The 26384-nt window shown below is 35.9% G+C and overlaps 1 protein-coding gene across 4 annotated transcripts; it reads right to left on the minus strand.

Annotated features, from left to right (window-relative positions):
- Positions 1 to 2913: 2913 nt before the first annotated feature.
- Positions 2914 to 26268, minus strand: LOC126816211 (probable tRNA(His) guanylyltransferase). 4 transcript variants are annotated; one of them, XM_050542500.2, is made up of 7 exons: positions 26089 to 26268; positions 8430 to 8661; positions 6922 to 7098; positions 5788 to 5957; positions 4581 to 4669; positions 4135 to 4242; positions 2914 to 3489 (listed from the first exon to the last, which is right to left on the minus strand). In XM_050542500.2, exons 2-7 carry the CDS (start codon positions 8630 to 8632, stop codon positions 3331 to 3333), a joined length of 906 nt encoding a protein of 301 aa, XP_050398457.1. In that variant the 5' UTR covers positions 8633 to 8661; positions 26089 to 26268; the 3' UTR covers positions 2914 to 3330. The 4 variants fall into 4 exon arrangements, with proteins under 4 accessions (XP_050398457.1, XP_050398460.1, XP_050398459.1 ...); XM_050542503.2 differs by lacking the exon at positions 26089 to 26268 and adding an exon at positions 25686 to 25755; XM_050542502.1 differs by lacking the exon at positions 26089 to 26268 and adding an exon at positions 17799 to 17868.
- Between the last annotated feature and the right edge of the window lie 116 nt (positions 26269 to 26384).

Raw genomic sequence — 26384 nt, forward strand, 5'->3', positions numbered from 1 at the left:
GAGAGTTGATTATTGTCTGGATAAGTTAATTAATTAATGTGTAATTAATAATTTAGATAACATTTCAGGCCTAAAGAAAGACATGGCAGATTTAGCTCTTACATAATGTATGTTTAACTAAATTTTAAAGTATAATACTAATAGTATGGATTCAAGCATTTCGTTTATCTATGCTTTAAAATTTAAGAGGGAACTTTTAGAGAGAGGTTTTGGTTTAGGAGTAGACATTTTTTTGTCTCAGAGATTGAATCAAAATCTTACTTATTCATGTCACAATTTTAAATATTCACATAATTTAAATTTACTTCTTGAATTTCTCTCACAGAATAAAATATCTGATAGAAAATGTCTCCTTTCTTTGGGGAAAAGGTTTCCTTTCTCTGGAGAAAATATCTTGCTTGTCCAAGGTAAAATAAAAATATGTCACCAATTGACCAACTTGCCATTTATTAAAGTGAAAACCCTAGTTATTAGGTATATATATATATATAATGTCACATGTCTTTGTTTATTGCCTATTGTTAATACATTGTGTGATATTTATATATTGTATATAGATGTAATATTATCACATGTACAGTATAAATAAATAAATAAATAAAACATATAGTGGGCTTATGTTCTACACCCTGTCTGTGGTCCATCCGGTAAAAGGTCGGGAGGAGGGGGGGGGTCGGATGGCCGAATGATTAATGTGCACCATAAGGTCTGTCATTGAGTCAAGTTGCATTGTTTTGTTTCCCGTTTGTCCAACCTCATGGGTTTTCTCCGGCTCCTCCGGTTTCCTCCCACTGCTAAAGACCCCTACGCGCAAGCGAATTATTGAAATAAAATTGAACCATATGTTAGTCCCGAAATGACCTTGTTTATGTCGAATGGACGTTAAACCCCATTTCTCTCTCTCATTAATGGGTCTGCCATTGAGTCAAGCGGGTGGGCATTTGGCCAAATGGTGTAATGCGTGCATGTTAGACCATAAAGGTCTTTCTGTCACTTTTTCAGACACAATAACTCTGCTTTTAATTGAGCTATAATGTTTAAACTTGGTGTAAGTGTTTATTAGTGTCTGCATGCCTTGATGGAGTTTGATGAGTATTTTTTAACCAGAGATGAACAATGTTTAATGCTTTGGAATACAATAACTTTGAATGAGTGAGATGAAACTTGGTGCATAGCTTTTTTAAAACAGGAGCATTTTCACTAGGAGTTGCCAGGCAACGATTATACACCAACCACCAGCTGGAGTGGTGTAGTGTAGTGGGGTTAGAATATTTAACAAGTAATACTGTAACTCCAACTTCATTACTCTGTCAAGGTTTCGAGGGGGGTTGGATGGCCAAATGGTTAGTATCATAAAGTCTGTCATTGAGTTAACTGGTGTGATTTCGATTCCCTGGTTGTATGTGACAAGGAGTAGGGTCGCCTGTCCAACCTCATTGGTTTTCTCCGGGTCCTCCCACTGCTTATGACCCCTATGTGGAAATGAATTATTGAAATAAAACTGAACCATGTGTTGGTCCCAAAATGACCTGGTTTGTGGCGAGTGGACGTTAAACCCCATTTCTCTCTCTCTCTCTATCTCTGTCAAGGGTTCATTTACATGCATGCCAAAGTGTACACAGGGCCTTATTTTTTCATACCATCCAAACGTCTTACTCACTGAGCCACTGTATAAAGATTTTAATCACCGTTTTAGACTTTATTGTAATACTGTTGATTTGGACTATTCCGGATTGATTTGGACTATTCCGGATTGATTTGGACTATTCCGGGTTGACAATCGAGCATGCCTAGAGAGTAAATTGGTTACAACAGATGATCAGCCATTGTTCTATATTTATTTACTTTACAGGTCAAAAGCAGTGTATTTTAACGTACAGTCGAATGGATATATCTTGTGAAATGTAGCATGCAGGTATAGTTTCTTGGCCGTTTATAATAAAGGATTATTTAGGGTTGTTGTTTATATAGATATAGTGTCATAACTGTAAATAGTTTTCGAGATTTTTTTTAGCTCGGGGCACCCTATTCCCGGTTAGATAATCCATCTACAATTCACTACAACTTTGGTATCATCTAGTTTGTGCTGTTTTAGCAGGATTTTTTGTATTTAATGTTTACTTTCAAACCATTGTTGGAAAATTGTTACAATTTGTTGAGAATCTCAGAAAACCATTGTGTTCCTACTGCTGAGTAATTTAAAATGGTCCATCTAGATTAGATATATTCACTGGGGATACCGAATACGAATTAGATAAATGTGGGTTTACAACTGTTTAGTTTCTGGAGCAGTGTTGAGTAATAAGTCAGTCTGTTAATTACTCAACACCTTTCGAGAAACTAAACAGTTGTAAACCCACATTCATTATCGAATCTAGACAGACTATTTTAAACTATGTGACAGACTATTTTAAACTATGTGACAGACAGTAGAAACCCAATAGTTTGGAACAGTTTCCCGACAATGGTTTGAAACTAAAACATTAAATAAGAAACTGATACACAGAGTCGTAGTATTTAATACTAGCTCACAGACGATACAGAGGCGATGCTCAATTGTCCATCTCGAATTGACAGTATTGCGACTGAGTGACGTTAAATTCAGTTGTGTCACAGTTCTGCCAATACACTCGCCTGAGGTGGTGTGAGTTGAACTGGACGTAACAAATAAATGAATATGTTTCAGCTGTCATGGTTAGTTGATATATTTTCTTATGTTGTCACCTTTTCACTCTTTTGCAATTCTGTCAGTTGGGGATGTTCCTGACAGAGCATCCCCATAATTTATATATTTCAGATTCAAGATAAGAAAACAGGGAATTCACCCGAGGGTAGGACAGTTGTATCTCACTGAATCTACAACAATTATTCACCAAGAAAAAATAATATATTTTACTTTAAATACTAGAAACATACACTGATTATTTTATTTCAAAAAACTACTTCAGAAGATATTCATTAAAAAAATATATATATCTGGGGGGCAATTGTCTAGAGAAGGGCAATTGTCCTGGCATCAGCAGTCCTAAATCCATATATTATTTTGATATATTTGTAATAGTTATTCAGCTTTCTTGTCATTTGAACGGTTCAACATAATCTAGTCTTTAATTGGCATATTGTCACAATATCAAAAACAGCCAAATAAAAGACTAGATATTCCGGTCTAATCAAAATTATCCAGTTCTATTTTCTATACAAATAAAGTAATTCATAATTTATTCCTCCCTGAAGCACATGGCCTTTTTAATATTGTCTGTCTATCATACCCTCTTCATTGGTGCAGCACAGTAGGACTTTAAACCCATTTCATTCATTTTTTTCTGTCTATCATGATTTTTTAGAGTTTAATATTTCGGGGTGTTCTCGCCAGAAAGATTCACTAATAATATCCACATGTAGAACACTGATTCTCGGACTAAATAAGTTTGATTTATGAGAATTGGAAAAACTCGATTTACTTTTAGCTTCATTAGATCCATCAGTCTCCTGTAATAAATTAACAAAAAAATCTTTTTAAATCAATTAATAAAAAAAATTAAAATATAGATTTTTCAGATTTCAAAATGTGTGTACTGTATATTTAAAATAACTAGACCCCTTTAATTTTTTAAGTTTTTGTTTGAAATTCAGTAGACTTAAACCGTTAAACAACATATATACAAAACTTTTTAATCTGATCATCGGACTGCAGCTTATGGACGTCACTTTTCTTCTCATCGGAATTACTAAGCACATTGTCTTTGTCAGCCCCCGAAGGCACCAACACTAACAGGGTTTGTCTCGGTGCACACAAGGATTCGAAACCAGGATATAAAAAATTTGAAAGGGGGGAGGGGGACACGTACGCCTTAGATTATATGGTCTTTCATTGAGTCAAGTAGCGATTCCCCGCTTGCATGTGACAAGGAGTAGGGCCGTTTGTCCAATCTCATGTGTTTTCGTCGGTTTCCTTCTCTCACTACCAAAGACCAATACGACCAAGCGAATTATATAAATAAAACTGAACCATATGTTAATACCGAAAAGACTTATTTTGTGTTGCGTTGACATTAAACCCCCATCTCTCTTACTGTCTATCTCTCTCTAGTCGTGAGTCAAGTGCCCTAACCACATGACTACTGAACATCATACCTTATTGCGTATTAAAACTGTTCCTTTTCTGTATAATTCTGGTAATGTGTTATAATTAATATCAAATTCAGAATATAAGATTTCATTTTTATCACTGGATAATGTTCCCTGAAATATATAAATAAGAACATCATACAAATCATTCTTCACAAACAATCACATACAAACAAATATTTAAAAGCTACGTCAGATTTGGGGGGAAACGTTTTAGCTTGAAAACTTTGAGAGAATATTCATCAAAACTTCGCCTAAATAAATAGGTATGTTTATAGTTTATTTATCTGCTCAGTTACCAAATGCCACTTATAGAATATTACCTTGAGTCGTTGTTTCATACCACTGTCAATGTGATGAACCTACCTTGAGTCAATGTTTCATACCACTGCTAATATGATGAACCTACCTTGAGTCGTTGTTTCATATCACTGCCCCTGTGATGAACTTACCTTGAGTCGTTGTTGAGATTGTGCAGGTGTTAAACCTTTATCTTGAACTAATTTCCAGAATACCGTATTATATAAATTATTTATATGACCTGTAATATAAAAATATACATTCTCATTTAAAAGTTGAATATATCTTAAATTCATGAGTTGTTGCCCTTGATCCGTTTTAGTGTCTTGTAAAAATATTCCCATTTCCTTCAAAAGAATAAAAATGTGCCAGTCCTTATGGAAGACTTGTGTGTACAATTTGTTGCTTGGCAACCTATCGTTAAAGAAAAAATTGAGCAAAAGTTAGATTTGTCCAAAAATGCAGCAACTTTAAAGGCTCAATCCAGTAAAAATCATTAAGGATGTGTTAATCCTAAAAATAGATATTTGAGGAACTGTCTTTGACCAGAATGAATCTTTTTTTTTTTTTAAATCACAGCATGGGTCAAAACAGTTTGCCTATGGGTAGTTTCACTAAATAATTTCTATCTTCCTATATATTTGGTAAAACTGAAGGTGATTTTGCATCTGTGCATCCTAAATCCAAGTGTACACAGATGACGCAAAACTGACCTGTGACTTCAAGCTTACAAACTTATAGACTAACGAATGAAGGACTTGCAATATCAGTGTTATTGGAGATCCTCATTAGCAAACAATAATTATCAGAAATGTTTGCCTCATGAATATAATGACTGTATGTAAATTTGAACTCAATTTAAAGATGAAATGGGGTTAATGGAAGGAAACTGGAGAAAACCCATGAGGTTGTTCGGGTCACTTTACACACAGGACACCCTACACATACAAGCTTGAGATCGAAACCACATCACATGATTCAATGTCAGACCTTATGATCTATGAAATGAAATGAAATGGGGTTTAACGTCCTACTGTTCTGCTCCGAACTGGACTAATGAAGACGGGCATACACTATGAGGGAAATTTTGCCTACAGCCTACTCTTATATCAAATTCCAACTGCCAAGGGATCTTTTACGTGCACACCAACGTGTACACCGGACGACTAGACGGCTGTCCTTATCAGGCCCTCCGTCCTTATCCCCCCCCCTTATGATCTAAAACGCATACTTAAGACCACTAAATAAAATGAAATGGGGTTTAACTTATTAATTTTCAGCACCTACTGTGCTAACAAAGACAGATAGGCAACTCAATCACCCGTCCATGCCCAGGTAAGAATTAAATTAAAAACTTACAGTCAGCCTGTCTCCATGATAAATAATCTCGTAATATTTCATCGTTAGGATATAAAACAACTCGACCATCAAATGATGGAGGATATTGTAGATCTTGTGTACTGAAGAATCTCGGCCAATATAAAACAAACGCTGACGTAAATAAACTAACTACATTCGTCACTATTTTACTGAAAATAGAAAAAAATTCAAAATATGTTGCATGTATAAAACATTCTAATATTCATATGTAGGCCTATATCCACAACATATATATACCTTTTAGAGATTTAACTTTCACAATATTGAACCATTTTACATACTCCTCGCAGTGTTTCGTTTGATTATACCTAATCCCACTTAACACTGCCGTAATGAAAGCAAATTTCTGTTCCAAATTACGACCGGTCAATAGTCCGATTAACAACCAATAGCTAACTGCGTAACAATATCATTACCCTTTAATCAGAGCTCCCAATTGGACCAAATATGTTTACATAATGTTACGTCATTACTCATGATTTTATTATGCCCAATTAACCAGTGCATAGCAGAATATTGCAGAAAAACTAATTGTGTGACAAGCGAGGCTATCAACGGATACAATATAAACAATACAATTTGGGGATGAACAATACTTTCACCGTTTTTAATACCTTAAATCACTGTCCAAAGTTTTAGGGAAGACCCCAGATTAAACGAAGGTCTGTCATGTTACTGTACTTGGGATAGATTTGATTGAACGGGAAGAATAGACACACTCCCTCAAAAGCTCAAGTATCAGAAGCCAATCCGATAATGGCCAGAGCGGGATTTCTCTGGACATTGCTTCAGGAATATGACCATTTTAGGACTTCTACATTTATATCGATCAGCGATTTAACATTCACAATTTTGTAGTTTTCAAGGGGTTTAAAATTCGACAATGATGATCATTGTTTCTCGAAGTCTTAACTAAAGATAAAATCCAAATTTTAGTAGATACTTCAAATTTGATTGGATAAGCACTAAAATCAATCCAATATTTTTCCAATCGAATTACTAAAATTTGGATTTTATCTTAGTTAAAATTTCGTGAAACAGGACCCAGAGACGTAATTATTTTTCTATGGGACAGCGATTATTTTTCCCAATCTCAAACTAAAGATACTGTACCTGTTTCTTCTGTTGTAAACGGACGTATCTTTTTTAAAAACAAAACTAAATTCATCACTCTGACCATACGCTAAAACTACATCCTTGAAATCTTCTAGAACTTTCTGTGCAGCACGAGACATTAACCCAAGAGCTCTCTCATCATTAGGTTTAACAAAATGGTGAACATCGGAAAATCTGAAAAAAAAGAATTAAAAAATAAACACCTGCACCAAGTTTGAACATTCTAGCTCAATTAGAAATAGAGTTATTGTTCCCAAAAAGTGTGACGGACAGACGGATGGACGAACGGAAGAACCAATTTTAATAGTCCCCTGCTTTCTTCGAAAGGTGGGGGACAAAAATCAAAGTATTATCAGGCAATAAATATATAATAAACTCTGACTGTTATGGTACTTACAGGGTTTCCGTGACAGGGGCAACAATTCTACAAGACTATCGTTAGAATTCCAGCAAGTCTCAATCTGATTAAAATACAGATCTATATTTTGTTTCGTTTTTTTATACTTTCGAAGGCCTACATTACATGAAGATCATGTCAGGGGTCGTACAAACGGCTTTTGACCCTATGACATCAGACTTTGATTAATCAATCAGTGTTGACGTTTCTAGTGATTTACCCACAGACCGTTTCATTCGCTAATCCCTCACTTCAACCAAAATGCCGGTAATATAATGACTTCCAGATCCTAGTGTAGTAAAGACAAGTAAAACGAAATTTTAAACTATAAAAATGGACACGAAATAGGATCTGTGCTTTAATCAGATTAAGCAAGTTTGAAAAAAATAATCTAAAGAATTATTTTCTACTTGTGATTAGAATTATGAACATACAGAAAGACAGAAGTGATACCAAAATACTTGATTATTTACACGTCATCACACAAGTCAGGGTCGTGATTTTTTAGTTCAGAATTTCTCAGAAAAATAAAGAGTTTTCCTGAAGGTAATGCAGCATCTGTTTTCGTAATGAGAAATTACAAAATACATGTGATGTAGGATCCCGTCTTTTTCCATGAAAAAAAAAAACAATACAAATTTGACATTGTCCGAACAATGTATATGACATTCAGATATTTTAATGTAAACATCTGTGATTCAAGGTGGCTCAGTGAGTAAAAACGTTGGCTCACTAACCTGGAGGTTGTGTTTTTGATACCTGCATTGGCCAAGAAGTTTCATCAGGATTTTTCGGCGTAGTTCCCCCTTGCAAGACAGAGGGCCCGGCAAGGGACAACGTATAGTCGTTTTGCTGGGATGAAATACCAAGGTCCTGTGTACACATTGCTGTGTACCTAAAAGATCCCTTGGCCTGCCTGTAAAAGATCCCATGGCAGTTGGAATTCGACTGAAGAGTAGACCTTAGCTCCGCTGTTCTGGAAAAATTTCCCTCATGGAACACTCTATGGCGTATGCCCGCCTTCGTTAGTCCAGTCGGAGCAGAACAGTAAGATGTTAAACCCTATTTCATTTCTATTTTCATTAAAAAAAATATTTCATAAATTTACCTGTGAAAGGATTTACCATCAATCCTAACGACGATCCAACACCCAGGTAAACATCGGTCTTCTATTTCAAATGTTTTTACATACTCAAATTTACTTTTAGCCATTTTAGATGAGGTGAAGTAATTACGAGTCTTGAGAGATAAATTAAATAATTTTTGGAATGATTTATAACTTGGTCGCAACACAAATAAACTTTTAATCATTTCACACCATCTTTATTCTTGATTTTTGTCTGAAATATAAAGAAAAACAATTACAGACAATTTTAATCGAAACGACTGCTAAATGATTTAAAGTAACTGACATAGGCATTATTGCCTGAAAAATACAGTGACATCGCCCGAAAAATGAACCCAGAAAACTTTACAGATAGAGCCCGATCACAAAATAACCATAGTAAAATCTCGAAAAATAATGGCAAGTAGCGCGGAGCGGAGCAAATTTTCTGGAAATGCAGTTTGAGTTTGAATACTAGACACTCTGAATCAAAATCAGAATTGTGTGGTTTTGCATCACCCAACCCAATTATCAGTAAAAGTCATGGATTTTGGGCACTTTATTTTGCAGGATGGAATAATTTTCATATTTTTCCTTTTATATCCACTTAAATTTCAATTTTTTTCATCATTTGGTCACTGTTTGAAAAAGTTTGTTTTGGCCTACTCTGCCCCTCCCCCCGCACCCAATCCACGCCGATTGTGCATTTTTCAGACAATATATAATTTAGTCCAAGACCCATTTCTTCGTTAATTCCTGACGCAAAATAAATCTTACACTGGCCCCTCAAGCATTTACAAACAGTGGTTGTCTGGACTATTTGCCAACCAGGAGTCTTGGTCATCAGGGCATCTGTTTGAAACATATTACTATAACAATCGGTGACTTAATCTATATAAATAAAATCAAAATGTCTCTGTGTGTTGTGTTCGCCCATCACGCTTCTTCACTGCGATCCACCCCGACATATGTGGTATAAAATTATCCAGCATGAGATGGTCATTGTTTTATGTCATTGAATTTGGGCCCGGGCAAATTTGGGCCCTGGTCGAAATGGGACCCCAGACGAACTGGGCAAATTGGGCCTTGGCGAAGCCGTGTCAACTGGTATGGTTTTGATTCCCTGCTTGTATGTGACACGGAGAAGAGTCGCCTGTCCAACAACGTGGGTTTTCTCTAGCTGGGCCTTCGGATTTCCTCCCAATGAAAGACCCAACATGCAAGCAAATTATTGAAATAAAATTGAACCATGTGTTGGTCCCAAAATAACATAGTTTGTGTCAAGTGGACGTTAAACCCTCTCTCTTTATCAGACATCTTGGTGACCAGTTACATACTCAGACTAGCTTCCAGGTCCAACCAATCAATAAAACAGATGAATATAACACTAGTAATAATTTGATTGGGTTCATCAGTTAATTTCTAAATGAATCTAGATGGATACTTGCAAGACCAGATTAAAACCTTTGGAACCCCTACAGTCCTCGGTTGTCAACCTGGGGAACGCATCCCTCAGGTGGGACATTTCGCTATTCCCATTTGGACGAGAGCATGGCCTATATTCTTCTTGATGTTGATCAATTCTTTGAGAGAGATTGATTCTTCGTTCAACCATGGGACGCAGTAGAATCTTTGGTACAGATTTAGGATGTCCGCTAAAAAAGGTTGAAAAACAGGGCCCAAAGCACTAAAAACATTGCAGTGCCCCCAAATATATTTAACTCTAATTTTTAAAAAAAAAATTTAAATAAATGAATGGGATTTGAGAACAGACATGGCCTGTTTAACCCCTCTCTAAATAAAAATGTTATTAAACTGTAAACTAAATTGTTTTTATCTTACAAAAATTAATCAAAACTCATACATGTAAGCTGAACTTAAAATAGTTTGTTTTCTAAATTTTCTGCTCGCAAAACAATTTCATTCAACAGCAGTTTTTTGGCATTAGAAAAAAATCAATGGTGCCTCCAATCCCTTGGTGCCCTTAGCTTGAGTTTATTTTGCATATAAGTTGCGGATACTAGTTGTAGTGAGATATAGATATACTATTCAAAAAAAGTAGGGGATATTTGATTTTGGGGGCATAATACTAAAATATGCAATTGACTACGAAAAAAGTCACTATAGAACCTAACAGAAGAAACATTTCCAGTTACATGTGACGCCCAAACGCACCAATAGCTACCGCATGGAATGCAGGTGATGCTTGGGATCATCATGGGGGTCCAACCCAAGATTTGCAAGACTCTGACTTTGAATGTTACAGTCATTGTGGCATTGAATTCCAGGGTGGAAACATCAGTTTAATTGTTTTAGTGACCAGAAAACAAATTTTGATATGCGTCGGCTTACCCAAAATGAAAGGTTACGTGCCCTTGGCATGCTACAGATCGGCACAACACAGGCGGTTGTGGCGCGGACGATGAATGTTTCTCAGTCTGTCATAAGCAGGCTATGGTCCAGATACCGTGATACACAATCTGTACAGGACAGACCACGCTCAGGTCGACCAAGGGCGACAACTCAAGCCCAGGATCGATTTATCCGTACCTTGGCCTTGAGAAATCGTGTCATCACAGCAAATCAGATCAGCGCTCGTCTTCAAACAGACACTGGTGTGAGAGTGAGTGGCCAGACGATTCGGAATCGACTGCATAGGGGTCACCTTCGCGCCCGACGTCCTCGCGTGATCCCTTGTTTGAGAGATCATCACATTCAGGCAAGACGTCGTTGGTGTAGGGATCGTCAACACTGGGATAATCGACGGTGGAGCAATGTGATGTTTTCAGATGAGTCAAGGTTCACCGTTGATTTTTTGGACAGACGTAGGAGGGTGTGGCGTCGTCGAAACGAGCGCTTCCAAGACGTTAACGTCATCAGACATGATCGATTTGGGGGTGGTTCTGTTATGGTGTGGGGAGGCATCACTGTTGCTGGAAGAACGGCTTTACATGTTGTTGCAGGGCGTGTTACAGGCCAGTACTACCGGGACAACATCTTGGCAGTCCATGTTGTGCCGTTCGCACGACGTCATGGCCGCCGTTTCATCTTCCAGGATGACAACGCAAGATGTCACAGGGCCAGGATCGTTACAGGTTACCTCCAACAACAGAACATCACCACATTACCTTGGCCAGCACTGAGTCCCGACCTCTCCCCCATCGAGCATGTCTGGGACATGCTTGGACAGAGGTTACGTCAACGTCAACAACGTCCTGCCAATGTCCAAGAACTTGCTGCTGCGTTGCAACAGGAATGGGACAATCTGGACCAAAATGACCTTAGACGTCTCATTAGGAGTATGCCACGTCCGATCAATGCCTGTTTGGCAAACAGAGGAGGATTTACCCGTTACTGACTTGGTTGTGATGCTGTGGTAACTTTGCTGTTTGACCCCGGGTATCATTTTACCCTTATAATGGTCAGTCTGTGCCTTACTTAGTCTAACGATCATTTGGAATAAATCGATGAATGTGAACTTCATTTCATTTTGTCATTTGTTTCTTCGTCAGTTTCATTAGGTGACTTTAATAACACTTAAAAATCAAATATCCCCTACTTTTTTTGAATAGTATATATAGGCCTATCTGTAAACAGGCAGTTCAGATTTTGTCATTGATACTGTATGCTTCAAAGGGTTTTCAATCTAATGATCCAGTGAGAGAGAGAGAAATGGTATTCAAACTTGGTCATTTTGGGACTAATATATGGTTGAATTTTATTTCAACAATTCCCTTGCTCATAGGACTCTTTAGCTGTGTGAGAAAACCGGAGGACCCGGGGTAAACCCACGAGATTGTCACATACATGATCCAGTGAAGGTCTATAGTATGTCTATTGGTGGTAGATTTGGGAAGGTCAGGGTTGATACCCAATTGTTTTAATTATTTGATTGTCTAAATTGTGACTAGAGTGGCTCAAAAGGTGGAAGTGAGAGGCAACTGAGTTGAAATTTTACCAGGGTCCCAACACAGTATAGAACCTCATTAGGTGAGGTCAATCAATCTGAAGAGTTCAAAACAAACGAACGAAACTAGTAACTGTTAAATAGGGGTAACGTCTATCAATGTCTATGTAAGTACATGTTACCTGTTAATAATAAAAGTTCGTGTAACCAACTCAAGTATCATTGAAACCTGATATTACACAACAAGGATGTTTGACTTTCTAAATTATTACTTTTAAACACCCTACACGGATAATATAAATAGCTTAAATTGAAATTAAAGGGGTACACCCCCCAAATACAGATTCATTGAGATTAACCAGTTAATGAAGACGGGCATACACCTTGCAGTGTGCTGTGAGGAAAATTTTTGCCAGATAACGTTAGGTGATCTTTAACATGGGACCCTTTTTTTTCATCCCATCTGAACGACTGACTATAAGCCCTTTCTTTGCCAGACCCTGACAAGAAACCAGGCTAAAAATTCACATGGAACTTTCTCAGACTAGACCAGGATCGAACCAGGGACCTCCTGATGGATGAACCAGCACCATAGTCACTGAACCACCTATATTGATTAACTTGGGTGTTTGTGACAAAACATATGCCACTTGTTTTAAATTAGCAATAAGTAGTGAGAAGGGTTCAAACTGGCTTTCAATTTTTTACCTCCAAAATGGATCATAATCTTTATATAAAAAAATTGTTTATATTTTTTTTCCCTACCAACTGGAATATTTTATCTGCCAAATATGTATGATAAAGAAAAAAGATAACATGTAATGCACACAACACTGTAGGTGTACACCGTAAACCCCTTCCATATCCACAACATTTGATATTGCTTGTCAAATGTACAGTCAACAGTCCTCAGTACATGTACTTCCCCAAATTTGGTTGTATTTTGTACTATGATAATGTTACAAGTGAAATTGACTGGCTGCATTTCTTCGTAAGATTTTTTCACATGCATACTGGAGATTCATCTGATCCACAGTCCAACTGTTTACATTAATATTGTTATTAATTCCCAAAACAAATCATGTTTATCCTTTGGAAAATAGTATAGTCATGTATCCTACAGCCTACAGAATTCATAAACACAGAGTTCGTAAACTCATTTTTCTCAAATACATAGTTCGAAAACTCAAATACAGAGTTAGAAAACTCAATTTATCAAATACAGAATTTGAAAACTCAATTTATCAAATACCCATGTACATTTTACATACCATAAGTTGGCAATTTGACTTCGTTTTTTTTGCGGGATAATAAATATATAAGATTTAAATAATATAGACTTTTTCAGGATAATCTGAGACAGTTAGTTGCCTTAAATATCTTTTATCTATAAACCAGTGTTATATCTAGTTTGTTTACATGTTTTTTTCACTATCTATTAGGTATATTAAATATCTTTATATAATATCTACATGTAGTTACTGACTAAGTGACAACAGACAAATAAATCCTATCTATTAGCTATATTAAATATCTTCTATTATTAATATTATTTATCTACATAGTTACTGACAAGAGATAATATATATAGGTATATTCAATATCTTCTATTAATAATATTATTTATCTACATAGTTACTGAAAATAGACAATATATATAGGTATATTAAATATCATCTATATAATATCTACGAAAATAGACAATATTTGATTGGCGTGCACATAAATGAACCAGGGGCGGATTCAGAGGGGGGGGGGGTTTGGGGGGTCGAAACACCCCCCCTGCTCAGCTACATAAATTTTTTTGTAAATCAACACTTTTTATGAGAAAGGTTTCTCGGCCGTGTGCTTTATTCTTTATCGTCGGATTTGGGACAGGATGGGCACTCAAAGCACGAGATAATGATATCGACATTATGTGATATCACAATTAATGCTTTGCATCCATGAAATTGAATCACAATGTCATTGTATTAATTCATAATAAAAATTGACGTCAAACGAGGTGTTGAATTTCTCTGTGTATGTATATACGCCAAAATGACGATAGAGGCCATGCGGGAGGGGGGCAGGGAGATACATTGTCTCAGGAACATGACAACCCCCCCCCCCCCCTGCAAAAATTCCTGGATCCGCCCCTGAGAACCCTCAATTGACAGTTGGAATTCTATATAAGAGTAGGCCGTAGTGCAGCTGTCCGGGCAAAATTTTCCTCATAGCACACTGTATGGCAAATACTCAGCTTCATTAGCCCGGTAGGAACAAAGCAGTAGGACGTTAAACCCTATTTCATTTTCTATATACATGTAATCTGTTAGAATTTCTACATGATCTAGCATATTCAACTATCAGTATGATATATGGCTGACTGATGGTAACAAAATTATTCTGTGGTCATATAGTCTTGTTGCCACTTTAAGCTACACTTTATTATGTTTGACACAAAGTACAAGCACATATTTTCCTTTCATGTATGATCCATTGCCTCAAATCTCAAAGCAATAAAATCAGAATTTCATGAGCTACAAAATAAAACCTTCAACCAACATATAAATAACAAAAAATAAAAACTATTTCTATAAAAATTGTTAATACCACATAATGTTAACACCATATATCATAAAACCTGTAACAAACTAACAAATCAAAAAAGAATATTTCAAGATCAGAACATATTAAATGGAAGGTATTACCATCTAGGCATGCACTAAACTACATGTAATATTATGGCATTGGCAAGGGACAGTGTCTAGTCGTCCAGATGGGATTAAAAGATGAGGTCCCATGTACACATTGGCATGCATGTAAAAGAACCCATAACAATTGGAATTCAAAATGAGAGTAGGCCATAGCGCTGCTGTTCCGGCAAAATTCCCCTCATAGCACACAGCACAGTGTATGCCCGTCTTCATTAACCTAATCAGAGCAGCACAGTAGCATGTTCAACCCCATTTGCCTAGTCGGTTGGATCAGCACAGTAGCATGTTAAACCCCACTAGCCCAGTCGGAGCAGCACAATAGCATGTTAAACCCCATTAACCCAGTCTGAGCTGAACAGTAGCATGTTAAACCTCACTAGCCCAGTCGGAGCAGCACAATAGCATGTTGAACCCCATTAACCCAGTCTGAGCTGAACAGTAGCATGTTAAACCTCACTAACCCAGTCGGAGCAGCACAATAGCATGTTAAACCCCATTAACCCAGTCCGAGCTGAACAGTACTAAACAAACTCAACCAACATACGGTACAGAACAAATAATGAAAAGTAGGATGTTAAACCCATTTCATTCATTCATCCATTTAAAAAACTATATTAAACATACATTATGCAAGAGCTAAATCTGCCTATTTGCAAGTCTTTCTTCAGGCCTGAAATGTTATCTAAATTATTAATTAGACATTATTACTTATCCAGACCATAAACAACTCTCGATATCATCGCTAGCCTGCGATATTTACTGGATCAGAATCCGATCTGCTGCTCAACGCTCATTGACGATTAAATCAAAAAATGAATAATCAAGACTATGTTTTTTATCATACCGACTTTGGTAATGATGATCGAGGCTACACCTAAATTCATTCGCTAAATTCATGGTTCAAAAATCAAAGTGGATCAATTTGACTGAAATTTTCAGCAAATTCCCTTTACATTATCTAGTTTTTAACTTTTATAGTGAGAACTGCCAGCTCTTTATCTAATCTGCCATAATATATCTTTAATAGATGAAAAAGTTAACACCATCTAGCCGACAAATAATTAGAATTATGAGCTACAAAAGAACTATATTAACAGATCAAAAAGTTAACGCCATCTAGCCGACAAATAAACTAGAATTATAGGCTTCAAAAAGTTAACACCATCTAGCCGACAAAAAAACTAGAATTATAGGCTACAAAACAACTAGATTAACAGATCAAAAAGTTAAGGTCATCCAGCCGACAAATAAACTAGAATTATCAGCTACAAAAAAACTTGGTCAACATACAAATTGAAATAAGAAAAAAGTAAAAATACTTTTCTAAATGATATGAAGAGATCAAAAAGTTAATACCATCAAGTCGTGTGAAATAATCTTGTTACTGTGATATGGTTATAATGAGACCGTATATAAATCACTTATATCAGGGATATATTATTTCTATCAGATATTATTTCTATATTATATGTTTTTTTACGATGACTTAATGACCGGGTCACTATACACCTATATCTTTATAGAAGTTTCATACAATAGATAGAATACCTTACACATGACCGTATTTTAACCTAGATATAACAGATATTAGTGAAAGAGAATCTGTAATAGATCAATATTATTTTGCAGTGACTCAATGAATGGGTATACCAATATCTTTACAGAGAGAGAGAGAGAGAGATGGGAATTAACCTCCACTCAACACAAACTAGGTCATTTTGGGACTAACATGCTTCAAGTTTATTTCAATAATTCTTTGCACGTTGGGGTCTTTAGCAGTGGGAGGAAACCAGAGGACCTGGAGAAAACCCACGAGGTTGGACAGGCGATCCTACTCCTTGTTACATGCAACCAGGGAATAAAAACCATGCCAGTTGACTCAATGACAGATCATATAACAGATATTAGAAAAAGAAAATCTGTAATAGATCTGATACGTTTTTGTGGTGACTCAATGACTGGGTATACCAATATCTTTACAAACTCTCCATATAATACAGTTAGATAGAATATCACCCAATTATAACTGATATACAATATATTATATAACTAACATAAAATTCACAAAATCTGTAATACATCCGATAGAGTTGTAACACCCAGGGATACAGTGGGGAACACTCATTGAAAGGGTGAGGTTGGTCGAGAGAGAAAAAAACACAATACATTTAAAAAAAAAAAATCTCCAGCTCAAAGAAATATATTTTCAGTCAAAAGTAATATATTTTCATTCAAAAGTAACATATTTTCAGTAATCAGAGATTCATCATGACAAAGTGGGGATTATTATTTTCAGACAGCATTCATTGATAAATCTTGCAAAAAAAAACCAAACAGCCAACCTAAATGTAATTATATCAGGTCCCAAAGATCCACTGTCCAGTCAAAATTTAACTTCTTGGTATTGTACATATGTCCATAGGCAAAAATTAACTGTTTCCAAGACATTCAGGGGTGCACGTAAAAGAACATTTTTTCTCCAAACAAAATTTACCTTACTAGTATATTGTATAGATGGTTACTATCATATGTTAGCCTCCCTCCCGAAAGATCTAAGTATAGTTGAGTGGTTAAACGCCATTCAATTCCTAAAATAAAATTATTCCCCAACTCAACTTTTACAAAATGATATATTATGAACAATAAAATAAAATAAATTTTACAATTTACCTGAGTGGTTACCTGTCCTCAAACTCAACTTTTACAAATTGATATATTATTGTGTATGAACAGATTCAATAAAGTAAAATCAATTTTAGAATTTACCTGAGTGGAAGGTGAAATGATATTTATTCAATAACTCTTGCGATATCAAACCTTCACCTATAAGAATACTTGACTTATAAAACCAGTCACGTATAGCTAGACAGATTACCTTAATCAACCTGTATAGACTACATAGATAATATATCTTAAAGGTACACACATACATCCTGCTAACAAACAAAAGAGAGTTGACTGTCCACTCCATACAAATAAAAATGAAATGAAATGGGGTTTAACGTCCTACTGTTCTGCTCCTACTGGATTAATGAAGACGGGCATACGTCATACAGTGTGCTATGGCCTAATATTATATCAAATTCCAACTGCCAAGGGATCTTTTACATGCATGCCAATGTATACATGGACCTCAGTTTTTTGATCCATCCAAACGACTAGACAGCTGTCCTTGTCAGGCCCGCCGTCCTGCACCACTGATAAGTGGGAACCACGTCTGAAAATCCTGATGAACTTTCTCGGCCAATGCAGGGATCGGACACGCGACTTCCAGGCTAGCGAGCCAGCATCTTACCCACTTATCCACCGTGGCTCCCTCATTTTGGAAATAACATAAGGTAAATTTTTATTTCAATAATTCAAAGAACCTAATTTAAAACCTGTGCTCTGAAGAACAACATTTAAATTGGCAGTTAATCCGATAAACCACTATTTCTGTAAAAGTTACACCTTTAAACCACTATTTCCGTAGAAGTTACACCTTTAAACCACCATTTCCGTAGAAGTTACACCTTTAAACCACTATGGAGAGAGAGAGAGAGAGAGAGAGAGAGAGGGTTTAACATCCACTCAACACAAACTAGGTCATTTAGGGATTAACATATGGTTCAATTTTATTTCAATAATCCACTACAAGGTTGGACAGGCGACCCTACTCCTTGTCACGTACAAGCGGGGAATCGAAACCATGCCAGTTGACTCAATGACAGATATCCCCGGCCATAACAAAAACTAAGCACACGCTTTATTTAGATTCAGTGAGGCACTAGCCTATTGCACTTGTTGGGCCCCTTCCAATCCACCTCTCTCTCTCTCTCTCTCTCTCTCTCTCTCTCTCTCTCTCTCTTTCTCTCATCTTTGTTATGCTCACTGTAGTCTTAAAGTGGAATAGCCTAGGGATTAACTTCATCTAGATCTGACACTTGTCTTTAAACAATCAGTATATAAACACCATGGGTTGTCTACCTATATATATATATATATCAACTGACAATATCTATGTGATTTATAACAGAAATGTAATTTATTCATGGTTTAAAATCAATCTCTTTCTTTTATTCAGCAAGCATGGACGCATAAACATAATGACACTTCAGTCAGTTAATATACAAACAGTTTTTTCCACTTGAGTTGGACATGGTAAACATGTACGCTATTAGAATAAATTCTAATAAATGGAATGAAATGACATGGGGTTTAACATGCTAGTTTTCTGCTCAGATTGGGCTAATAATAAAGAAGGGTGAATGCCATACAGTGTGCTATGAGGGTAATTTAACTTGGACAATGGTACTATCGTCTACTCTTACATGTATATCAAATTCCGACTGTCAAGGGTTCTTCTACATGTACGTGCACCTCAATGTATACTTGTGACCTTGTTTTGGGGTTTTTTTTGTCCCATCCGAACAACTATACATTGTTCTTTGCCAGGTCCTCCATCCTGGAGGGAACCACGCCGGGGACCTCCAGACAAGCGGTTGCCATACAAGAGATGGTGCTGTAATCCGGGTATCATTTAATCTTGTATATCTAACACTAATTTCTTTCACATTCATTTAATATCAAATCCTTGTTTAAAAAGGTGTAAAAATCATTTAAAATTACCAAAAAATCATCTAATTTGTACTTGTGTCCAGTTTAAAGGTGACTGATTAATTTTGATAATGAGTATCCAATTAACAAGTATTTAATTTCCTGACCAAAAATGAATCATTACACATCAATAATCTATTGGGTTGTTTTTTTTTTTTAACAGTGATCGAGAAATTAAATGCTTGTAAATTGGACATTATCAAAATTGAATGGTCAGCTTTAAACTGGATACAAGTATAAATTAGATGATTTGAGGTGATTTTAAACAATTTTTTCAAATCTTTAAACAATGATTTGATATTGAATGAATGTGAAAGAAATAGTTCTAAATGAGAGAGAGAGAGAAATGGGTTTTAACGTCCACTCGACACGCACCAATATCGAAAGGAACCGAGATCTGTGCGTTATAAACATACATTTCTGTTTCATCAAGATCGGATAAAAATTGTGACCTTTGGAGTGTACAAAAGCTAAAAACATGTTTTTTTTGTACAATCAGGGGCCATAATCCATGAAGTCTAGGTGGAGGCAGACCACCATTAATTTCCCCATTGACTTCAATGTTAATTCTGGCCTCTTTGCCCACCTCCAACTTTTCCCCAAATTTTCGTTGGGCTGAATGCTTTTCACTACAGACAGAGGAACAAATGGTCATGTCTTTGCACTAAAATTTGTATGAGGTTGACCACCAAAATTTTGAGATACACAAACTTGAAGAAGCATACTAAAAACATGTAACTAGTTGCCGTACATATCGTCGTAGCTAACCTGATAAACCTCTTATCCTTCCGCCTCAAAATCATGAATATTTACCAAAACCTGGCAGAAAATGTTAATTCAAACCCTCTTCGTCCATTCTAGACCCAAAAATCAACACAAATGGGCATGCAAAAGGGGAGAAAAGAGAGAGAGAGAGAATTGCTATAAATAGACGAACTACAATTCGTGGGTACTGAGATGATGAAATTTAATGGTGGTCTGCCTCCTATATGGTTTTATAAGTTCATATATCATCAAAATTCTTTTCTTTATAGCTTCACATTTATTTTTGCAAAATTATTATAATACAGAATCAGAAAAAAATAATTACTGCAGAAATGGTGACCCTTTAAAGTTATGTAGTGTTTTGTATACCGGATTGCAGCTCAGGTCCATGGGCCTTTTGTTCTAGAATTGAAGATTCTTTCTTAATTTTGTCGAAATGTGAGTTCTGCGAAAAGATTTAAAGAGTTTCAGACAAGTCACATCAAAAATATTCAAAATATTGGAATATTTTTCAAAAATTGACTTTCTTTTACCTTTTTCTACAAAATGGTCCATTTTTGACACTTTGTATGCCTCAAAATGCTAATATTTCCCTATTTCTTGGAAAGTCTGAGATGAAAAGCATTTATTTCTAGAAACCTTGGCCGGTATACAGGAAGACAAGCTGCAAATTTGTTGCATTGAAGGTAACTGTAAGGAACTATAGTGAAACCTGTAAGCCCACCCCCTAAAAATGTTGGTGTGGTAACAAATCCCACTTGTGTCCACATAAGTAATACTGTTGATGGAATATGGCTAAAAGCCATGTTCTTCTATCCCTGGCTTACATACATACATACAAACACAGTTTGTTATACGAAGTATGAATTATTTATTAAAATATGGATTGATAAATGTAAAATAAATGCTGTATTTAGGTGACAACCAGCCACTCTAATAAAAGGGTCGCAAAGCACTATTTTTTTTTAAAAAATGGGAATATTTCAGTTTTTAAAATACTTTAACAATCAGAGGTATCCTTGAAATTACATAGTGTAAATATTATGTGGAAGCAAGTTGTTTTAATCTTTACATCAATGTCCTGACAAAATGAGATGGAACAAGAGCATCGCTAATGCTGCAATATACGTCCACATTCCACCTTTGATTGATATGGTACTTTTTAAAATGAAGAGAATGAAATATGAAATGGCTGTATTATGTTCAGAGGCAAAGAAGACTAGGCATCAAGTTTGTTTTGCCAAATTTACAGACAAAATACTAACAATAAAGTGGGTGTGACACTGCCCCAGGAGGTCGGGGCAAGCATCAAAATAAATAGTTGCTGTCTTTATGGTATAAGGAATAAATATGCAAAGTTCCCAGAATTGCAGCCTGTAGACGATAAATACAAAAACTGGGCGTGGCTCTGCCCATGGGGGTTGGATATGGAAACAATATATATAGGTACCATCCTGTTATTGAAATGACAACATCAATAGTTGCCGTCCTTAGGGTATAAGGAATAAGTATACCAAGTTCCAAGATAATCCATTCAGAACTGTGGCCTTTGAGCGTTAAAGGCAAAATCTATAGTTGATGCCCTTAGGCTATAAGGAATACATATGCCAAGTACCAAGTTGATCCATTCAGAATTCCGGCCTGTAAACGATAAACATAAAAATTGGGCGTGGCTCTGCGCCTGGGGGTCGTGACATGCAGTTGTCGTCCTTAGGCTATAAGGAATACATATCCCAAGTTCAAAGACAATCCATTAAGAATCGTGGCCTGTAGGCAACTCACAGAGACACAAAGAAAAAATGGGTGTGGCTCTGCCCCTGGGAAAAGGGAAAAGGAATAGGTATGCAAAGTTTCAAAAGGAAATATTAAGAATCGTGACCTGTAGGCGATACAAAAGGCACACAAATTCTGGGCGTGGCTCTGTCCCAGGGGGTCTGGCATGCACCAAAAATAATAGAGGTCAGCCTTACGGTATAAGGAATAAGTATAAGAAAGTTTTCAAGATGATCGATTAAGCATTGCAGGCTGTAAGTGACATACAGACACACAAAAACAAAATGGGCGTGGCTCTGTCGCTGGGGGCTGGGCATTCACCACAAACAATAGGGATGTTCCTTAGGATAAAAGGAGTAAGTATGCAAAGTTTCAAGGTGATACATTAAGAAATGTGGTCTGTAGATGACAAACAATGAATACAAAAAATGGGGGTGGCACTGCCACTGGGGGTAGGGCATGCACCAAAAACAATAGGGATCATCGTTAGGGTATAAGAAATTCATATGAAATTTTTTCAAGACAATCGATTAAGAATTGTGGCCTGTAGGCGACACACAGACACACAAAGAAAATGGGCGTGGCTCTGCCCCTGGGGCTTGGGCATGCACCCCAAACGATAGGGATGTTCCTTAGGGTACAAAGAATGTGTATGCAAAGTTTCGAGATTATTAGTTAAGAAATGTGGCCTGTAGACGACAAACAAACAAATACTAGAAATGGGCGTGGCTCTGCCCCGGGGGGTCGGGCATGCACCAAAAACAATAGGGATCTTCCTTGGGGTATAAGGAATAAGTATACCAAGTTTGAAGAAAATCCATGAAGAATTGCGCCCTGTAGGCGAACCACAGACACACACACACACACACACACATACATACACACACACACACACACACACACACAGACAGGGGCGACGGCATAATACGTTCACATTATGAATGTGGACGTATAAAAAGGGAGTTCTGACATAATTCAAAGCATAAAAGGGGTATGAAAAGGCTATTAATTAATATTTTATTGCCCTGTAAGTGCCACATTTTCAAAGATCACCACAAATAATAGATTTACATTCAAAATGTAAAACATTAAGCTGCAAAAAACACATCTACAACATATCCATTTTGGGGTGTGGACTCATTTGGAAGAAATGTCATAGGATTACATGTTTGACCATAAACAAAAAGTCTTAGAAATCCTTGAAATCTTATATGTAACTATTTGTTTGTGTCAAATAAAATGCTCGGTTACAATTCAAGCACAAAATCAGATTACTGCTAATTTGGAGTCAACAAATGTTCAATTGAATATCCAAATATCATCTTCAAGAAAAGGGGTGGGGTGGGGAGGGTGAGCCAGTCTAAATGAAATGAAGACAGATAAATTTCCCTGCAAACACATAGATTTTACTTTCTCGAGAAGGGAAATGCAACAATTTCAGGTTTTGAAAGATTAAAATTGTGTTAAGACTGAGGAAAACAGCAGCAAAATGCAGTTAATTCATGTTTTGAAAATTCTAACACACCTAAGCAGAACATAATTAGACTAAATTTCTTAATTTTTAAATTTTTGACAAACACATGAATACTTTTTCAATATCTGAAAAACACATGGATCCTTGCCAAGTTATTTAACAATGAAAATAAAGACATGCAAGACATTTTGGTTCATTTTACAACAGATGAATAATTAAAATTTTGACAGCAATATTGGGGGTAATCTGAAGAATTTCAGACAATTTATCATGATTTTTAGGCAAAATTGAGTGAAATTATGATACTTTCTTCCCGTCTAACAATTATAATGCAGAAAAAGTAAAAATCATACATTAAAATATTTTCCACTAATTTTGAAAAGTAAATAAACACTGAAAATCACAAAATTTTGACTAAAATCAAAATTTCCCCTCCCAAATTTGTCAAATATTTTTGAAATTTTACCATTTCACATATTTTACCATCAAAATGCCATATATCACATTTTCTGACAATTTGGAGATCATATCATCAAATTTAGGCCTTTCATCCACTGTCAGGTTGTTTTCATATAGGAGGCAGACCACCATTAATTTCCCCATTGACTTCAATGTTAATTCTGGCCTCTTTGCCCACCTCCAACTTTTCCCCAAATTTTCGTTGGGCTGAATGCTTTTCACTACAGACAGAGGAACAAATGGTCATGTCTTTGCACTAAAATTTGTATGAGGTTGACCACCAAAATTTTGAGATACACAAACTTGAAGAAGCATACTAAAAACATGTAACTAGTTGCCGTACATATCGCCGTAGCTAACCTGATAACCCTCTTATCCTTCCGCCTCAAAATCATGAATATTTACCAAAACCTGGCAGAAAATGTTAATTCAAACCCTCTTCGTCCATTCTAGACCAAAAAATCAACACAAATGGGCATGCAAAAGGGGAGAAAAGAGAGAGAGAGAGAATTGCTATAAATAGACGTACTACAATTCGTGGGTACTGAGATGATGAAATTTAATGGTGGTCTGCCTCCTATATGGTTTTATAAGTTCATATATCATCAAAATGGTGGTCTGCCTCCAGGTATGATACATGCCAATATCAAAAGGAACCAAGATCTTTGGAATATAAACTTATATTTTAAGTTTCGTCAAAAATGGATAAAAATTGTGACCCGTAGAATGTCCACAAACAAAATGAGAATGGACGGACAAGGGCAACGACAATATACATCCACATGAAAATGTGGGCATATAAAAAATATGCTGGCATATGGCCATTATGAGTGTTCATGAAAATTTATTAAAAATTTTTTACAGAAGATTTAAGATACAATATGGAAGGACTGGCAGTTCTCACTATACCAGTTAAAAACTAGATAATGTAAAGGGAATATGCTGGAAATTTCAGTCAAATTGCTTCACTCTAAACCAAAAAAATAAATATTTTAAAATCACTATCACGATAATTAACAAAGTCTCAATTATCCATTTTTACAGTTAATCATCAATGGGCATTGCAACAGCAGATCAGAGATACATCATTTCGGGACTAACATATGGTTCAATCGTATTATAATAATTCATTTACACATAGGTTGGACAGGCGACCCTACTCCTTGTCACATACAACCGGGGAATTAAAATAAACTAAACTATAACCGATCATTTTGGCATCACAGCCATCTTAGATTGGTTACGTTTTGTCAACTTTTTAAACCTTGAGCAAAAATAACATTGACCGTAACTTTGAAAACCAGTAGCACAAAAGCTATACAGCAGAAAAGTATTCTGGTAATTAGATTAGATCAAGTACATACCTTTTTATAGTTATTTGAGTTTTAAAAAAAAGTATTTTAGTGCCTCCAAATCACAATCTTCAAAACGCTATAACTTTTATAACTTTCAATATTTCTTCAAAATTCTTTCAGATTGTTGAATCTACATGGTTCACAATTGCAGCAGTGTTGTTGTCATTTAACAGACATTTTGTTTACTTAAATACTCTTTTAATCAAAAAAACGTAAAGAAAAAATAATTACTTTACTGGTAGGCTACCTCTATCACCAAACTTGTCCACAGAATGAGTTACATAATTCAGAAAAATCATTCACCTTTCTTTGATCAAATTAATATTACAAATGAAATTACATGTAGTACCGTGTATGTAATACCATGGACCTTATAAAACATTATAAGGTCCATGGTAATACATGTACCGGTATCTGTAGGCTGTTTACGTTGTAACAATGGTGTTAATTTGGAAATATCTTGTTTACTATTACTGGGCATTGCCATTAGCATTATTCTTCTGTTGCAACAGTGATGTAAATTTGGAATTATCTGGCATTTACATGGATGTTTGATGTTAAAATATATGGCATATGCAATTAAACCAAAAACTAACCCTAACCCTGATTACAATAATTACATTATTAGTATTACCTCATGTCATATGTTTGGCAAGTGACGTCAAACAAGATTGCCAAATATTTGCATTACCATAATTGGGCATTGAACTTTGAAGATAAACTCAATGAGTCAAAAAAATTGATCGGGACTTATTAATTAATGTAACGGGCTTGTTATTTGTAAGTTTCCAAAATTAAACTGTCAGTGAAACATGCTTACCGAAAAATAAACATGGAAGGGTTGAAAAAATTAGTGATTAGATCTGGAAATGGAACAGAGACGAAATTAATTCCAAAAGGCTTTTCTCATTTTTACGTTTATGAATATTA

This window comes from Patella vulgata, chromosome 3, assembly GCF_932274485.2.
Source record: "Patella vulgata chromosome 3, xgPatVulg1.2, whole genome shotgun sequence".
Lineage (NCBI taxonomy): Eukaryota > Metazoa > Mollusca > Gastropoda > Patellidae > Patella > Patella vulgata.

Excerpts from the sequence above, each read along its gene's own strand:
- LOC126816211 (XM_050542500.2), bottom strand. The coding sequence starts at position 8,632 with ATGATTAAAAGTTTATTTGTGTTGCGACCAAGTTATAAATCATTCCAA. Across the intron at positions 7,099-8,429 it reads GATGGTAAATCCTTTCACAG|ATTTTCCGATGTTCACCATT; the intron begins GTAAATTTATGA and ends CTTTTTTTTCAG. Across the intron at positions 4,670-5,787 it reads ATCATGGAGACAGGCTGACT|GTCATATAAATAATTTATAT; the intron begins GTAAGTTTTTAA and ends TTTATATTACAG.